At 42.4% G+C, this 19,412-nt stretch overlaps 1 protein-coding gene across 11 annotated transcripts in view; it reads right to left on the bottom strand.

Moving 5' to 3' along the window:
• Positions 1–290: 290 nt before the first annotated feature.
• The window catches only part of DLGAP4 (DLG associated protein 4), a 202,486-nt gene continuing 183,364 nt past the window's right edge, over positions 291–19,412 (bottom strand). For 8 of the 11 annotated variants that reach the window (XM_067708033.1, XM_067708035.1, XM_067708031.1 and 5 more), the window contains 3 exons: positions 3,988–4,079; positions 2,944–3,099; positions 291–2,098 (listed from right to left, as the gene is read on the bottom strand). In XM_067708033.1, the coding sequence (XP_067564134.1) occupies positions 1,880–2,098; positions 2,944–3,099; positions 3,988–4,079 (467 nt within the window). In that variant the 3' untranslated portion in view covers positions 291–1,879. Of the gene's footprint in view, positions 2,099–2,872; positions 3,100–3,987; positions 4,080–19,412 lie in introns of those variants that run through there. The other 3 variants (XR_010935248.1, XR_010935249.1, XM_067708037.1) reach the window with 2 other exon arrangements.

Genomic DNA, 19,412 nt, shown 5'->3' with positions numbered 1-19,412 from the left:
CAGCCCATCTCAGCTCCCACATAGCGACGATGAAGCATTTATTTCTCTGGAGGAAGCTGGTCAGGCGGATGTTACACACTCATCTTTCGGGAAGGGAACCGAGAGCTTAGTTTTCTTGCTGGGGGTCACAGAGCTGGTGCATGAGAGCGCTGGCGTTACAGTTTGCACTCGGCAGCCTGTCTCCAAGGAGCTGCCACTTGGAAGGGGTCTGGCTGTCTCCTGGGGCGTCTGCTCCACCCGCCTCATCCCAGCCTGGCCCGCCCCGCTGCAATAACACCATGAGCCCGTGGTGCACGTTACCTCATTTATTCTCACAACATGCCTGTGAGGTAGGGAGGGGCGGGGACTGTCCCCATTTTACAGAGGAGGAAGTTGAGGCACACAGAGGTCAAGTGACTTGCCCAAGGTCACAGACGGCGGCCAAGCTGGAATGGGCCCTAGAGCAGGCCCCTGTGGCAGGTGCTGGACACGAGGGCGTCTCCAGTGCCGCAGCCGTCGTGCTCGGAGCTTGCTGCAGGCCTGGCCTCGCCCTCGCCCTCCCTGCCCCCCACCTCACCCTGCAGGCCTGGGCCATCGCAGCTCAGGGCTCATGACACCCTGGGAGTGGGGCTGGGGGGCAGGGGAGAGAGAAGGATGACCGGGGTAAAAAAATAGAAAACTCAGAGGCCAGGCAGATGGGCCCATGGCCGGGGAGCGGGGGGCAGGTGAGAGACAAAAAAAGGGGGAGCTGCTTACACACAAGGTATATATTTTTACACACACTTGTACACACACCTAGATATAGTACATGTAAAAATATATGCTATTCACACACCCGCCTCCTGCCAGGTGCCCCCGAGAGCCAGCGGTGGCGCTGGTGGGCATGGGTGAGCAGAGGGGCGTTTGTTAAATATACACTCTAAGGTCTATGTGCATATGTACACATACATACAGACACAGCCGCCCGCCCCTCGGGTACTGTACACAGGCTCGGCCAGGGACACGTGACCCCTGGAAAATGGGGTCCCTCTCTTGAGTGGCCCCTGCAAGTCACTCTAGGTCATACATTTTGCTGAAGGAAGAAGGGGCTGGAGAGAAGAAAAAGGCGGGAGTCTGGAGTGTGGTAAGCTGTGGTTTTTATCTCATTCCCACCCCCACCCCCCCAAAGACTTCAGCCCTCCTCATGGTCTCAGAGAGGCGAGTCACCCACCTGACGCTGCCTAGGGCTGGCAGATCACAGTGGGAGGGCTGCTTCTGCTGAGAGGAACCTGTATTTGCGTGTGTGTGCGCGCGCGTGCATGTGTGTGAGCACTCGGTGGGGGAGGGGACGCGTGTCCATCTCTCTGTCCTCTGGGCTCACCCACAAAAAGGGCTGAGAACCAGAAAGCCGATAGTCAGGATGGTGACCCCTGTGTGAGCTCTTAAGGGAAAAGAGAAAAACATAAGAATGAAAACTCCAAGGTCAGAGCTGGGGTAGCCAGGAAAAGGAGGAAGGACATGGCAGGTGCCCAAGGCTGCCCTTGGGCTGTCGTCATCTTGTAAACAAGCTAGTTTAAGTTCTCATTAGATAGAGCAAGTAAAAAGACTGTAGTCTGGAGGCTGGGCCAGGGCGTTGCCGAAGTCCATCTATCTAGTCCACCACGGCCAGCAAGAGGAAAAAAAAGTTTTATAGTTTTGTGTTTCTGTTGATTTTTTTGTGTGAAGTCTTCATAACCTAAAGCTGGGAGGGACCCAAGAAAGCCAAATTGTGAGCCCTTGTATGCGTCAATTTGAAAGTTGGCTCAGGGTCTCTAGACAGAATAACCACACTAAAGGTTGAGAAAATTTTGTTCCTTTCGCATTTAGTTTGTAGGTTTCTTTTTTTAATGACTTAAAATTGTTTGCTTCCTGCTTCCTGGTCTCAGAGCCGGGTCTGGGCCTCAGGGACATAAATCTCGATGCTGTCCGCGCTCTCCGTGGCTGAGTTCTGCCGCACAGAAGCTGCCCGCTTGGCCGCCAGGAGCCTCTTGCGGGCCTCCTGACGCTGCTTGTCCCCAGCGTCAGAGGCCTTGTCGCGGCTCACTGCCGGCTTGGATTTGGCTGGCTTCTTTGGGACCGGAGGGGGTAGTTTCTTCTCTTCCTTTAGTGAGACAGTGAGGAGAGAAGGAAAATAAAATAAAGGTGCCACCTTTTGTGTGGTGCTACCACCCACCGTATGCTGGCAGCTGGAGCCTCCACCCCAGCTTCCCCGCATCGGGCACAAGCAACACACATTTGGAATCAGGAAGCCACAAGAAGCGATGATGGTGGGAATAGCACAAGGCATAGGAGCAAAAAGCAAGCTTACAATCCTAGAATGTTCTAGTAGGAAGGGACAGACAGATCACCTCTTCCCACCCCTGCTCTGAACCACTGAGAGCCTGAAATTCACGCAGGAATCATATAGCCAGAGATGGGATTTAAATTCAGGGCCTCCGACTCCCAGGTCACATTTCACATGCTATTCTAGGGGATCAGAACTCACAAGGGCCACAGTCCAGTAACCAATAACCAAAGGGGTCATTGGGTGCCACTGTTTTACAGATGGAAGCCTGAGCCTCAGGGAAGAGGCTGGCCCAGGAGGCAGAATCGGGTCCAGACCCCTGTACTCCTGGCAGCGTGGTCCTAGGAGAAGGACCATTTTTCTACCTCCAGGGTTCCAACGGCTGTGTCTACGCTAGTGCTCTGGGCTGTGGGCATGTGTCTCCCACTTTCTGAACATGCAGGGCAGGAAGGCATGCTTCGGGGGGGCAGCCTCAACTACACAGAGCGAGTGGCATGCTGGACGAGCGCCGAGCATGGACCCCGCACACTGATGGACGTGAGCCCCCAGCTCAAAGACGACACACAGAGAAGGGAGCCAAGCAGCACTGACCGATGTGGCCAGCGTTATTGCCGACCAGGAATTTGTCCCTGGACTTCCCCTCCGCACTGCTCCATGCTCACCTTCCTCTTCTCGGGGGTCTCCACCAGCTGCCAGCTGTTGGCCTTGAGGTGGTAGAGTTCATCAAACTTCATGCTGATGTCCTCGATGGACAGCTGCAGCAGGTCCCAGAACCCTGCCAGGTCCTGGGCTGTTGGACGTGGGTTGGCATCAGGGTTCTGTGGGACAGACGGGGATCAGTGGGGCAAGCAGGGCAGAGGCTTGTCCTGCACCCCATCCCAAGTACTGTCTCCTAGCTCTGCCAGCCCTGGTTGGCTTCCCTTGAGGCCTGGTCTTACTCTCCTGTTCCCAGGGTCGGGTCAGTATCTGTATGAGCGAATGAACCCAGTTCCTGATTACTGCTGGCCCTGATGGTGGAGAGCTTTGGGAGAGAGAGACAGTCCTATCATGAGAGTGGGTCCTGCACACACATGGGGACTGAGGCCTTCGCCACCACTGAAGGGCTACAGGGAGGAGGCAGGATCACTTCCAGGTGGGTGTGATTCCAGAATCCGTGTGCTTTCTAGCCCATCATTCTGTTCTCTGACAGCACATTCCTTATCAGGACTTCCCCAGTGAACACCCAAACCCCTACCGGTCCTAGAGACAAACACTCGCCACTGTCCTCCACCCCTGGGTGTTACACCACCCCTGCCAGATGGAAAGAGGCTCCACAGGAAAAGCTGCTGCCTAGCGGCAAGGGTGAAGGAGAGGGAAACCCACCAAGTGTCATGGTGGTGATTTCTTTAGTTCTTACCTTGACTGTCTTCTTAGATATAGAGTATGTTGTATACAAATAAATCAGTGCCAACTGATTTTTAACTTTCATGTGGCTGTTTTTACATAGAGTTCACTTTTCTATTTCAGAAGGTAGTAGAGCTCTGAAAGGACCATTCCTGGCCCTTTTCCTGTGCTAGGCACTGACACACACCACTGTCATCTTTCCAATGCCATGAGGAAGCAGCACCTTCTCCATGTTAGAGAGGCGGTCACAGAGGCTTAGAGGCTAATCCAGCTGGGGGATCTGGCTGGAAGACCCACTGTGGAGGAAGAAGAATCACACTCACCAAGTTTTGCTCACAGAGGCCCCGGAACTGCTGGAATTTCTGTGACATCAGTAGCTGGGCACTGCCCACAGCACTGAGGACTTTCCCTAAGACTGAGAAAGAGAAGGTGGAAAAAGACTGAGCAGAGCACAGGGTCTGCTGGGGTGGAACACAGGATCAGGGTCATGGCTTCCACCTCCCCTCCCCGCATTAGGACACCAATCATCATTTGGTGATGGCAGTCAGTCTTCATTTTATTTACACATTAACCCACTCTCACTGTGAAAAATGCACACCAGACACATAAAGTGAGCCCCATCCCCTAGTTGCTAAGGACATTTTATGGCAATAAATTTAAAAACTAAGTTTAAATGGAAAAAATTTTCAGGAAAACATAAATTACTATCATAGACTCAAGAAGAAATAGAAAATCTGATTAGGCCAATAACTGTTTTAAAAAACTGAAGCAGGAGTTAAAAATCTTCCCCAGAAAAAGGAACCAGGCCTATGTAGTTTTACAGGTGTGGTTTTACAAAACCTTCCAGGAATAGATAATCCTTGTTTTATACATTCAAATTCTTCCTGAGAGTAAATAAACAGAAAATGACAGCAAATTTCAGGAGCCTGAGAGAACATAGGACATGCCAAGAATAGGGCACTTTCATTATGAGCATAAAAGTCTTAAAGCAAAGAGAATCCAACAGAAGCGTTCACCATGAAGTGTTCAGTGGTCTACTTACACAGTGGTCTACTTACAGCAGCTCATGAAGGAGGAATTCCACCTCATTCAGAAATTATTAGTTATTAAAAAGGAACCAACACAGGAGCTAAACATGTTATAGGAGCAGTAAATGGCAGATGCACATTCACCAGATAGTTGTTGCCAGAGAGCAGATGAAGAGTGTGACATTTAGCCACAAATATTTAAACAGTAGTTCAAAGCAGAGAAAAGGTACTCTGAAAAGAGATGCAAGACAATGGAAGGGGATAAAACATGAGCTCTGGAACTAGTGCAAGAGAAAAATCAGGCATCACAGAAACAAGGGCCATAATGGACACAGCACAAAGAATAAACCCTGATGAAAACCAATAAGGACAAGGAGGACAGGAATGAAAAAGCTCCTGGCACAAAACACTTACACTGCTAGATTAACAAGACAAGGCGTCTTAAATGAATAGCTAAGCTGCTGGGGATAAAATGACCCCCCACCCGCAGCAGGTAGTGGGTATATGTGCCTGGCTTGGTCTAAAGTAGGATAGGAGGGCTTCCCTGGTGGCGCAGTGGTTAAGAATCCACCTGCCAATGCAGGGGACGTGGGTTCGATCCCTGGTCTGGGAGGACCCCACATGCTGCGGAGCAACTAGGCCCGTGTGCCACAACTACTGAGCCTGTGCTCTAGAGCCCGTGAGCCACAACTACTGAAGCCCGTGTGCCACAACTATTGGAACCTGCGCACCTAGAGGCTGTGCTCTGCAACAAGAGAACCCACAGCCATGAGAAGCCTGTGCACAGCAATGAAGACTAGCCTCTGCTCGCTGCAATTAGAGCAAAGCCCGCACACAGCAACAAAGACCTCAATGCAGCCAAAAATAAAATAATTAAAAAAAAAAAAGTAGGATGGGAATAAGAGGAAAAGTCTCTCCTGAGAATTCCTAACCATAAGACTGCATTTAGGTACCTTATTTTTTAAGAAATAAAGGAAGCAACTAGATGTATTAAAAAGATGAGACTATTTTTAAAAAAGTGACTGAGAGACATGGAGGAGAGAGGGAGACTTAAAATACATCTATCAGAGTTCTAAAAGGACAGAGAGAATGGAAGAAAAGAAATTTATTCAGAGAGATGATTCAGAATATGAATAAAGGAACCATCCCAAACTCATTTTATGAAGCTAGATAACCTTGGTACTAAAACAGGACAAGGATGAGAAAGGAAAATTACCAGCCAACTAATTCTGCCTTTGAAGAAAGGCAAAATTATTAAATTAGATATTAACAAAAGTACAACAGTGTACTAAAATAATATAACTCGGCTGGGTTTATTCTGGTAATACAAGACTGATTCAACATTAGAAAATTCTAATGACTTCTGATTCTGACTATGAAAAACCAGTTACTATCAGACAAACTGAACCCTCCCATGAAGAAAAATTAAAAAAAATAAAACCTAAATAAAATACCAAAAACAACAAAAAAATCTCTTTCAGGGTATTAAAAAATTACCAAAGCAACCAGAATTTGAGAGGCTAAGATGTCAGTGAGAACGGAAACTATATTCAGCCAAGCCTGATATTCTGAACCACCTTCTACCCCAAGGCATCTCCCAGTTTATAAGCAGCGCAAGGCTGAGGGGCTAAGAAGCCAAGCAGAAAGTGGTGGTTCAGAGCCTGAGAAGCTAAGCAGAACTTGTGGCAGTTCCATGGGGACAGGGAGACCAAAACTGGAATTCGGAGCTACCAGAGGAGACAGGACTTGGGGGAAAGTGCATCAGGCTAAGCAAAGCTTCCAGCAGTCTTAAGATGGGGGAGAAACAAAAATTGGAGCTCAGTGTCTGCCAAGGAGGAAGGGCTTGGAAATACCCCAGGCTGCAGCTCTGAACCAGCTCAACCCCATATTAGATTAAGTTGGTCTGGCCCTACTCTAATTGTCTGCAAGAAGCAAAAGTAAATTCGTTCTCAAAAAGTATAGAAAATCGTCTTCAAAAAAAAGAAGAAAAAAAATCATCCTGAGCTTCAAGTTCTCTCTGTACTTTTCGTATACAGTTTCTGGCATTGAATAAAAATTACCAAGCATGCCACGAGGTAGGACCAAATGACTGCACACCAAAAGAGAAAAATCAGCAAAAAGTAAAAGAACTATAGGGATGTAGAGGTATAGGACCAGGGCTTTAAAATGACTGTGAATATGTCCCAGAAAATATATGACATGATGAGGAATTTCAGCAAAGAACCAGAAATCTATCAAAAAGAATCAAATGGAAATTCTAGAACTAAAAAATAGAGTAACTGAAATTAAGACTGCAATAGACTCTTCAATAAATGGTGCTGGGAAAACTGGACAGGTACATGTAAAAGTATGAGATTAGATCACTCCCTAACACCATACACAAAAATAAGCTCAAAATGGATTAAAGACCTAAATGTAAGGCCAGAAACTATCAAACTCTTAGAGGAAAACATAGGCAGAACACTCTATGACATGAATCACAGCAAGATCCTTTTTGACCCACCTCCTAGAGAAATGGAAATAAAAACAAAAATAAACAAATGGGACCTAATGAAACTTCAAAGCTTTTGCACAGCAAAGGAAAACATAAACAAGACCAAAAGACAACCCTCAGAATGGGAGAAAATATTTGCAGATGAAGCAACTGACAAAGGATTAATCTCCAAAATTTACAAGCAGCTCATGCAGCTCAATAACAAAAAAACAAACAACCCAATCCAAAAATGGGCAGGAGACCTAAATAGACATTTCTCCAAAGAAGATATACAGACTGCCAACAAACACATGAAAGAATGCTCAACATCATTAATCATTAGAGAAATGCAAATCAAAACTACAATGAGATACCATCTCACACCAGTCAGAATGGCCATCATCAAAAAATCTAGAAACAATAAATGCTGGAGAGGGTGTGGAGAAAAGGGAACACTCTTGCACTGCTGGTGGGAATGTGAATTGATACAGCCACTATGGAGAACAGTATGGAGGTTCCTTAAAAAACTACAAATAGAACTACCATATGACCCAGCAATCCCACTACTGGGCATATACCCTGAGAAAACCATAATTCAAAAAGAGTAATGTACCAAAATGTTCATTGCAGCTCTATTTACAATAGCCCGGAGATGGAAACAAGCTAAGTGTCCATCATCAGATGAATGGATAAAGAAGATGTGGCACATATATACAATGGAATATTACTCAGCCATAAAAAGAAACGAAATTGAGCTATTTGTAATGAGATGGATAGACCTAGAGTCTGTCATACAGAGTGAAGTAAGTCAGAAAGAGAAAGACAAATATCGTATGCTAACACATATACATGGAATTTAAGAAAAAAAAAAAGTCATGAAGAACCTAGGGGTAAGACAGGAATAAAGACACAGACCTACTAGAGAATGGACTTGAGGATATGGGGAGGGGGAAAGGTAAACTGTGACAAAGCGAGAGAGAGGCATGGACATATATACACTACCAAACGTAAGGTAGATAGCTAGTGGGAAGCAGCTGCATAGCACAGGGAGATCAGCTCGGTCGGTGATTTGTGACCACCTGGAGGGGTGGGATAGGGAGGGTGGGAGGGAGGGAGACGCAAGAGGGAAAAGATATGGGAACATATGTATATGTACAGCTGATTCACTTTGTTATAAAGCAGAAACTAACATACCATTGTAAAGCAATTATACTCCAATAAAGATGTAAAAAAAAAAAAAAGACTGCAATAGATAGGTTTAATAGATTGGTTACAGCTGAACTATAAAATAATCCAGTAGAAAATATCCAGACTGAGGTCCAGAGGAAGAAAAAAAAAGGGAAAATACAGAAGAGAGAATGAAGAAGCATAAGATGTGGCAGTCTAAAATATGTGTAATTGGGGCTTCCCTGGTGGCGCAGTGGTTGAGAGTCCGCCTGCTGATGCAGGGGACATGGGTTCGTGCCCCGGTCCGGGAAGATCCCACATGCTGTGGAGCAGCTGGGCCCGTGAGCCATGGCCGCTGAGCCTGTGCGTCCGGAGCTTGTGCTCCGCAGCGGGAGAGGCCACAACAGTGAGAGGCCCGCGTACCGAAAAAAAAAAAAAAAAAAAAAAAAATAAAATATGTGTAATTGGAGTCCACAAGTAGAGAAGAAATAACATGGAGCAGAAATTTGAGGAAATGATGGCCAAGACTTTTCTGAAACTGATGAGAGTTATTAAGGCTGCAGATTCAAGAAACCCTGTGAGCATCAAGTTGGAAAAATACAAAGAAAACCATACCTAGGTATCACAGTAAAATGGATAAAACTCAAACACAGGAGAAAAAAATCTTAAAAGCAGACAAAGGGGAGAAAACAAATTATTCTTCAAAGAAGCAGCAGGAAGACTGACAGTTGACTTTTCAATAGAAAGGCTGGAAACCAGGACATAAAGACATATTTATAAAGTGTTGAAAGAAGATCAGTACGTACCTATAATTCTATACTTAGAAAAAATACTGTTCAGGGACTTCCCTGGCAGTCCAGTGGTTAAAGACTCCGCACTTCCACTGCAGGGGGCACACGGGTTTGATCCCTGTTCAGGGAACTAAGATCCCGCATGCCGCGGCCATAAGAGTAAATAAAATTTAAAAATAATAACAAACAAAAGCCTGCCTCCTGGAGGACAGTTTTAAAAAAATACTGTTCAAAAAAAGAGGGAGGGCTTCCCTGGTGGCGCAGTGGTTGAGAGTCCGCCTGCCGATGCAGGGGACACAGGTTCATGCCCCGGTCCGGGAAGATCCCACATGCCGCGGAGCGGCTGGGCCCGTGAGCCATGGCCGTTGAGCTTGCGCGTCCGGAGCCTGTGCTCCGCAACGGGAGAGGCCACAACAGGGAGAGGCCACAACAGTTAGAGGCCCGCGTACCGCAAAAAAAAAAAAAAAAAAAAAAAAATTGGGAAAAATACATTTTGAGATAAATACTGCATTAAAATAAATACTAAAGGGAGTTCTTCAGGCAGAAGGAAAATGATCCTAACTAGAAGCAAAGAAATAAAGGAGAGAAGAGTACCAGAAAGAGTAAATATGTGGGTAATACTGATTGTATAAAACAAAAAATAATGTCTTGTGGCATTTAGAACATATATATAGAACTGAAATACTTAACAGCAATAGTACACAGGTTAGGAGGGGGATAAAAGTGATCTAAGGTCCTTGCATCATCTGTGAAGTGGTAAAGGTACTAATTTAGTCTTTACAAAGTCAGGGATGCAGGTTGTAATCTTGAGAGTAACTGTTAATAATAAGCTAACATGAAAAAAGTGGAAATAAATACTTGATTAATCCAAAAAGAAGGCAAGAAAGGAGAAAAAACTATCAATAAAATTTACCACATTACAGATTAAAAATTATCTAGATACACTAAATTTCATTAAATTCAACAATTTTCTTAACCAGAATAAGCGTATCTCCAACAGACCTATAGTAAACATCATACTCAATGGTACAAGGTTAAAAGCAATTCCTTATTTACAAATAAAGTAAGAATACAGCAAGATTTCTAGATATAAGATCAACAGAAAGGCCAAGAGCATTTCATCAACAATAAACAGAAAATACAGTAACAAAAAGTACCACTTACATCCCTCCAAAATTAAAATACTAATCTAACAAATCTTCAAAAAATATGTAAAACTTTTATGTGGAAAATATAAAATTTAAATGAAAGACACTAAAGAAGACCTAAATAAATGGAGAGACATAATCATGTTCTTGGATAGAAAAGAATTATTCATAAACATGTCAACTTCCCACCAAACTGATCTACACATTTAATATAATTCCAATGAAAACCTCAACATGGAACTTGAAAAGCTGAGTCTATGGAAAAGCAAAGAGCCTATGCCAGACACTCTTGAAGAATAGGTTGGGGAAACTTGTCTTTCCAATTATCAAGATTCATTAGACAGTTATAACAATGAAGAAAGTCAGATTTGGGCCTAGGGATAGACTAATGAACAGAATAGAAAGCTCAGAAATAGATCAACACATGTAGGAAACCTGATATTTGTCAGGGCTGTACTGCATATCAACAGGATAAGGATGAACATTTTAATAAATTATTGTCCAATGAGAAAAAGTTAACATAGAGCCTTATCTCACTCCATGCAGACAAATTAATTCCAAGGGATCAAGGACTTAAATGTGGAAGACAACTCGAAAGCTTTACAAGTAAATAGTAAAATATCTTTTTGACTTTGGGAGAAGGATGGATTTCTTAACATACAAAAAAGTATAAACAATAAAGGAAAAGATTGATAAATTTACATTAAAATTAAGTATCCATTCATTCAAAAGGTACCATAAAGAAAATGAAAAGATGAGTTGCAAACTGGGAGAAGACAATTACAATACATATAACTGACAAAGGTTCCAGAATCTAGATACGTAATGATCACCGATGAGGCAATTAAGAAGAAGACCACTTAATAGAAAAATGAGCAAAACATATGAACAGGCATTTCACAGAGGAGGAAACATAAATGGCTAATATGTGAAAAGATGCTCAATGCCATTAGTAACCAATGAAATACAAATTATAACCACTATTTTATAACTGTGGATTGGGGGAAAGAAAAAACCTATTACATACTAAGTGTAAGCAAAGATGTAGAGCAATGGGTACTTTCACACAGTGCTGAGGGACTAATAAATTGGTGTAATCACTGTGGAGAACAATTTGGCATTTCTTATAAATCTGAACACAGGCATACTCTGTGACCCAAACGTTTCCCAGTATATACCTTAGAGAACTCTTATAGAGGAGACATGGTCAAATATGTTCATAATAACCCACAGTTTATATCAACTTAATGGTGTGAGACTGAATAATCTATCCCTGAGATCAGGAATGAGACAAAAACAAGGATGCCCCTGCTCTTGCCACATCTATTCAACTTTGTGTTGGAGCCAGGGCCATTAGGCAAAAAACAAAATAAAAGGAATCCAGGCTAGAAAGAAAAAAGTAAAACAATCTCTATTCTCAGATTAAATGCTCTTGTATGTAAAAAATTCTGAAGAATTCCCCAAAAAACAGTGAGGTTGCAGCATACAAGATCAACATACAGAAGTCATTTGTATTTCTATATGGTAACAATGAACATCTGAAAATGAAATTAAGAAAACAATTTCATTTACAATGCCATCAAACAGAATAAAATACTTAGGAATAAATTTAAAAGAAATGTAGGACCTGTCCACTGAAAATTACAAAACATTATTGAAAGAAAATTTCAAAAACCTAAGTAAATAGAAAGATAGCCCATGTTCATGGATCAGAAGACTTTAAAGTAAGAGGGCAACACTCATCAAATTGAATTACTGATTTAACACAATCTCTATTAAAATAAAATCCCAGCTGCCTTTTTTGTGGAAACTGACAAGCTGATTCTAAAATTCATATGGAAATGCAAGAACGAAATATGAACTTTAGAACTTCCTTTGGTGAGAACCTGAGAGCTGGCAATAAACTTCTTTTATTTTTATTTAAAAAGTAAAACTGGAGGACTCACACTTTCCAATTTCAAAGCTTATTACAAAGCTACAGTAATTACGACAGTGTGGTACTGGCATAAGTGTACACATGTACATCAATGCACTGGAAGAGAACTGAGTCCAGAAATAAACCCTTAAATAAATCAGTTGACCATAAATAACCCCTTACATTTATGGTTAACTGATTTTTGACAAGGGTACCAAGACTATTCAATGGGGAAAGAACAGTCTCCCTAACAAATGGTGCTGGACAAATGATATCCAAATGTAAAAGAATGAAGGTGGACCAATACCTCACACCATATACAAAAATTAACTCAAAATGGATCACAGACCTAAATGTAACAGCTAAAGCTATAAAACTCTTGAAGGCAAACAGGAGTAAATCTTTACAATACTGGATTAGCAATGGCTTCTTAGAATTGACACCAAATGACAAGCAACAAAAGAAAAAAAAACAATTGAACTTCACTAAAATTAAACTGCTGTGTTTCAAAGAATACATAATAGCCAAGAAGTGGAAACAACTGATGAATGGATACGCAAAATGCAATATATCCATACAATGGAGTATTATTCAGCAATAAAAAGGAGTGAAGTGCTGAAACATGCTACAACATGGATAAACTTCAAAAACATTATGCAAAGTGAAAGAATCCATACATAAAAGACCACGTATTGTATGACTCCATGTATATGAAATGTTCAGAATGGGCAAATCTATAGAGAATGAAGCAGATTAGTGTTTTAGAGGAATACAGCATGATGGCCAAATGCGTACAAGGTTTCTTTTTGGGGTGATGAAAATGTTCTAAAATTAGGTAGCAGGGATGGTTGCACAACTCTGTGGATGTGCTAAAAACCACTTTAGCTGTTTTGTATACTTTAAAGGGGTGAATTTTATGGTATATAAATTACAACTCAATACTGTTACAAAAAATTATTCACAACCAAAAACTAGAAACAACTCAAGTGTTCATCAGTGGAATGGATAAGCAATGGTATATTCATATTCATACAGTGGAACGTGACATATCAATGAAAAGAATGAACTACAGGTACACGCATTAATATGGATGGATCTCAACAACAAGGCTGAATCAAAAAAGGCAAGCCTCAGAAGAATACATACACTGTGCTTCTATTAATATAAATTTCTAAAACAGGAAAAACTAAACAGCATATTCCTTAGGGTCACACATATATGTGGTACAAGTATAAAGAAAAGCAAGGGTATAATTAACACAAAATTCAGGATAGTGCGTTCTGCCATGGCAGAAAGAAGGTGATGTCTCACTGGGTTCAAAGACACTGGTAATATTCCATTTTGTAAACTAGTTGGTGCGTACAGGAGTGTTCTTTTTATTATTTTCCTTTACTCTGTTGACTCTTTGCATGTATATTTCACAATGAAAATAAAGGTTAAGAAGAAGAATGAGAGCAAAATAAAGATTTTCAGATACATAAAAACAGAGTTAATGCCAGCTCTCAGGTTCTCACTAAAGAAAGTTCTAAAGGATGAACTCAGCAAAGAAGAAAATGATCCAAGAGGAAGATCTGAGATCAGAAAGGGTGAGCAAAGAAAATGATAAACATGCTAATTATTATTTATACATGTATTTCTTTAGATTTATCTGTAATTATATAATTGAAAATTATATAATAATTTGTGAGGTTTTAAACCATAAGGAAACAATTAGATAAATCATATTTTAAGGTTCTTGCGTTGTTTGGGAGAAAGGTAAAGATGTTGAGTAACTTAAAGTTTTAAGGGTTCATAGAACAGAAATACAGTGTGTAACTTCTGTGGCAGATACGGCTAGTTGTCCCCAGGGTTTGTTTCTCCTTCTCCCTCAGAAGTAGAACCTTTTTTTTTTTCTTCGTGTCAAGTAGCAGCTTTTTTCAGATGAAATAAAACACAGAAACTTCTCAGGCATACTGTGAATTTTCCAGGACAAAGTATTGTCAAATGGAAAATATGAGGTATGGTATGCAAAGTATTAGAATCACAGAACAAGTTACACTAGCATCAGCACTGGAATAAGGACTTCTGCTGTGAGTGTGATGTCATATCTCTATGATGTGCACACTCCGTCTACCAAGCACTGCACAGGCGTCGGAAAACAAGTGATCTGTGGGGACCTGTGGTTTTTAACTTGGGCACATGGCAGCCCGAACTCAGGCATTTCCTAGGCTACCCTTGCAACAAGCTGTGAGTAGCTGGTCAAAGTGGGGGAAGTGGAAGTGGTGTGCGGGGCCGGCTTGCTCTTTTTTGCAACTGGTTCCTTTGCTGCTGGAATGCACTTGGGGTTCTGGAATCCAGCAGCCACTTGGAAAAATGAAAAGATCTTGTGAATGGAAGCCAATTATGACATCAAACCTCAAGAAGAAAGAAGCCTGGGGCTCCAGCATTACTATCTCAGACATTCTTGAATGTGAGAGAAATAAATAGTCTTGTTCAAACCACTTTTTCTTTTCTTTTTTTTTTAATGTTATTTATAGGCAAACCTAATCCCAATTAACACAGCCTCAAAATAGCAAAGGGAATGGAGAGAGAGGTGTGTTAATGCAAAAGAAAGCAAGAAAAGAGAGAGGAATAAAAGAAACCTCAAAAAAGTAGAATGGGTCTTCCCTGGTGGCACAGTGGTTAAGAACCCGCCTGCCAATGCAGGGGACACAGGTTCGAGCCCTGGTCTGGGAAGATCCCACATGCCGCGGAGCAACAAAGCTCGTGCACCACGACTACTGAACCTGCGCTCTAGAGCCCACAAGCCACAGCTACTGAGCCTGCGTGCCACAACTACTGAAGCCCAGGCACCTAAAGCCTGTGCTCCACAAGAGAAGCCACCACAATGAGAAGCCCATGCACCACAACAAAGAGTAGCCCCCGCTCGCCGCAACTAGAGGAAGCCCACACACGGCAACAAAGACCCAATGCAGCCAAAGTAAATAATAAATTAAACAAAAAAAGTAGAATGAAGAGCACAAAATAACATGGTAGGAATAAATCCAAACAGTGAAATCCCATTGTAAATGGATGACATTTTCTACTTCTGAAATAAAAATCAACACACTGAACAAAACACAAAATCCAGGTATATGCTGATTATAAGAGAGACATTATGAGGCACATGAAAATTGAAAGTAAAAGGATGGAAAGCAGTGTACCAGATGAACACTAACCAAAGGAAAGCTGGTACAGCAATACTTATAACACACAAAATAAGAGAGGCAAAACACAAACAGACATCCAGAAAAATAGGGAGAGTGGATCACTAAACATTCACCAGGAATATTACATTCTAGACTTGATGCGTCTAAGATAATTTCAAAATAATATAAAGCAAAATTTGACAGAATTTTAAGGAGAAATGGACAGATTCACCATTTTACGGAAAGTACAGTGATACACATTCCCTAAATACAACACAATTACATTGACGACAAAATAAAAACAAGCTAATCTTTTGGATTAACACCCCCCTGCCCAGTTCTCCCTCTACAGCCTCATCTCAGTGGCCCCTGCGCTCTCCTAGATGACTGTCTCCTAGATGACCGTTTCAGACGCTGCTCCTCAAACCTCCCAATGCCCCCTCCCGCTTTCTCACTCTGCAGTGATAACTCTGCTCTCCCGCTAGAGTGCCCCCCAAACACCTTCCTCCTATCACTATGGAGGAACTATGTATCCTCTACTTGGGCATTAATTCAGTTCCTTCTCACCTACCTAAGAATATCACTCAACAGTTATCCCCCTTCTCTACTGCATGATGAATTTCCCCTTCCCTACAAGTTCATTCTCAACAATACAAAAACATGCTTGTATCATTCAATTTAAAAATAAAAAGAACAAAAACTCCAGCCCTCCCCCTTTGACCCGTATATCCCTTCATTTCTCTGCTCCCATACAGAAAAATTCATCAATGGAGTTGTCTATACTTGTGGTCTCCCGGTCACTCCTATTTTCTCTTAATCCTTCTCCAATCAGGCTGTCCCTCCCTCTGCTCCCCACCATCTCCAAAGCAGACCAGCTCTTCAAGTCTGTAATGACCTTGCATGTGTAAGTCTGACCTGCTGTGTCCTTCAGAAAAGCATTTGACACGGTTGATTCTCTCTTCTTGAGAATTCTCATCTCATTTGGGAACTGCCTATACTTTGATGACTCCCAAATTGATCTCCAACCTGGACCTCTCTCCAGACTCATATACCAACTGCCTGCTTCACCTCTCCACTCTGATACCTAATAATGTGTATCAAATTAAACATGTCTAAAACTGAACTCCTGACTTTTCTCCTAACATCTACACTAGTCTTCCCTATCGCAGTGGCAATGCCATCCTTTCCGTCACTCAGACTCCAAACCATTTTGGACTCCTTTCACTCTTACTCCATATCCAATCCATCAGGAAATCCTGCTCTGCCTTCCAAGTATACCCAGAATCTGACCCCTCCCTTAAATGCTCCATGGCCACCACCATCTCCTCTTTCCCAGATTATGTTACTTCCTCCTAACTCATTTCCCAGCTTCCACTTGTGCCCCTCCCCCCACTCTCTTCTGAACAGAGAAACTAGATTAATCCTGTAAAAAAGAATGTCACATTGCACTCTCCAACACATTCTCTTTTCGGAGTCAAAGCCAAGCCTTTGACACCTCTGAGGCCCCACCACACGGACTCCATTCCCCACCTCTCTCTGCTCACTCCTGCAGCTACACTGGCCGCCTTCTCCAGCCCTAGAAGACGTCAGGCGCTTGCCCACCACTGGAGTTCTCTGATCTCCAGAGCTCTAAGACTTCTCTCTTCCTTCCTTCAGGTTTCTGCTCCAAGGTCACCTTACCTGGGAGGCCTTCGCTGACCACACTGTGTGGGGCAGCAACACTGCCCCCAGCCAGGCAGCACTCTTCATCCTGCTCTTACTGTGCTTTGTTTTCTCTGTTGCATGTCTAACCATCTTGCACATTATATGTTTAGTTGGTTATTTTCTGTCTCTCCCCATGAGAATGTAAGCTCCACGAGGGCAGGGACCTTGTGTTGTTCTGCTACATCCCCAGAAGCTAGAATAGTGCCTGTACAGTATACGGTAGGAACTCAGTAAATACTCACTGAGTGGATGAAGGTCAGGACCAAGGGAGGGATGCTGCTTTCTTCCCACTGTCGCACAATGTCCTGACACTCTTGCAGTTAGACGAGATATGCATGAGACACAGTAAGATTAGAAAGAGAAACACAGGGCTTCCCTGGTGGCGCAGTGGTTAAGAAATCACCTGCTATTGCAGGGGACAAGGGTTCGAGCCCTGGTCCAGGAAGATCCCACATGCTGCGGAGCAACTCAGCCTGTGTGCCACAACTACTGAGCCTGTGCTCTAGAGCCCGCAAGCCACAACTGCTGAGCCCACGCACCACAACTACTGAAGCCTGCGTGCCTAGAGCCCGAGCTCTGCAAAAGAGAGGCCACTGCAATGAGAAGCCCACGCACCACAATGAAGAGTAGCCCCCACTCGCCGCAACTAGACAAAGCCCGCGCACAGCAACAAAGACCCAATGCAGCCAAAAATAAAATAAATAAATCTTAAAAAAAAGACATAAAATTGCCACTAGAGCAAATAATATGATCATTTATTATGCAAATCTAAGAGGACTGAGAGTTGTACAAGGTTGCTGGACACAAGATCAATGTAGAAGTCTCAACATAACTAATTAGAGTATGCAAATATAAAAATTCATTTTACTACCAAAACAAAAACTAGAAAGTACCAAGGAATAAATCTAATAAAAATACATAAGGCCTTCCTAGATATATTAATCAAACTTGAATGGAAGGATATAAAATGGAGATCTTGAATAAATGGAGAGATAAACTTCATTCATAGCTAAGAAGACTCAATATTTCTCAGGTATCAGTTTTTCACAAAGTAATCTGTAAACTCTATTTCTAGTCAGCGACCCAGGAAAATTTTTCTGAGGAACTTGATATACTAATTCTCAAATTGGTATTGGAAGAATGAAGATATAGACTTTTTCTTTCTGAACAAAAAGAATAAGGAAGGGGATTCACCCTATCGGATGCCAAGGCATGTTAAGAAGCTACGGCAACTAAAAGTCGTGTTAACACAGAAATAGACAAAAGGGCAGCAGAACAGAACTGAGAAACACACCCCTGTGTGTGTAGCAATCTGGCAGTGGTTATTATGACTGACTGGCATCACTAATCAGTGAGGAAAGCAGAGACTTCAAAACATCTTTCCAGTGAGCCGTGGTCCGGAAGCATCCCACATGCCGTGGAGCAACTAGGTCTGTGCGCCACAACTACTGATCCTGCGCTCTACAGCCTGTGAGCTACAACTACTGAGCCTGCATGCCACAACTACTGAAGCCCACATGCCTAGAGCCTGTGCTCCACAACACAACGCCGCAAGGAGAAGCCCGCACACCACAACAAAGAGTAGCCCCTGCTAGCCGTAACTAGAGAAAGCCTGCGTGCAGCAATGAAGATGCAATGCAGCAAAAAAAAAAAAAAAAAAAAAAAACTCACCACTATGTACCCTTTAAAAAAAAAAAACTTAGGAAAGATCTAAAATCAACAACCTAACTTTACAACCTAAGAAACTAGAAAAAACAAACTATCCCAAAGCTAGCAGAAGGAAGGAAATAATAAAGATTAGAACAGAGCTAAATGAAATAGAGAATAGGGAAACAACAGAGAAAAATCAAAAAACCAAAAGTTGGTTCTTCAAAAAGATCAACAAAACTGACAGAACTTTAACTAGATAGACTAAGAAAAAAAGAAAAGACTCAAATACTAAAATAAAAAATGAAAGTGGGGACATTACTACCAATTCTACAGAAATAAAAAAGATTATAAGGGAGTACTAGAACAACTGTACACCAACGAATTGGATAACCTAGATGAAATGGACAAATTCATAGAAACACAAAACCTACCAAGACTAAATCATGAAAAGATAGAAAATCTGAATAGTTTTGAATCAGTAATCAAAAATTTCCCAACAAAGAAGAGCTCTAGACCCAGTGGTTTCACTGCTGAATTCTACCAAACATTTAAAGATGACTAACACCACTCCTTCTCAAATTTTTCCAAAAAACTGAAAAGGAGGAAACACTTCCTAACTCATTCTATGAATCCAGCATTACCTTGATACCAAAGCCAGAAAAAAACACTACAAGAAAACTAGAGACCATCATCCCTTATGTACAC

The sequence above is a fragment of the Pseudorca crassidens genome, chromosome 15 (assembly GCF_039906515.1).
Source record: "Pseudorca crassidens isolate mPseCra1 chromosome 15, mPseCra1.hap1, whole genome shotgun sequence".
Lineage (NCBI taxonomy): Eukaryota > Metazoa > Chordata > Mammalia > Artiodactyla > Delphinidae > Pseudorca > Pseudorca crassidens.
Note: the sequence above shows the minus strand (reverse complement) of the source record. Positions and strands in the feature narration are given on the sequence as shown.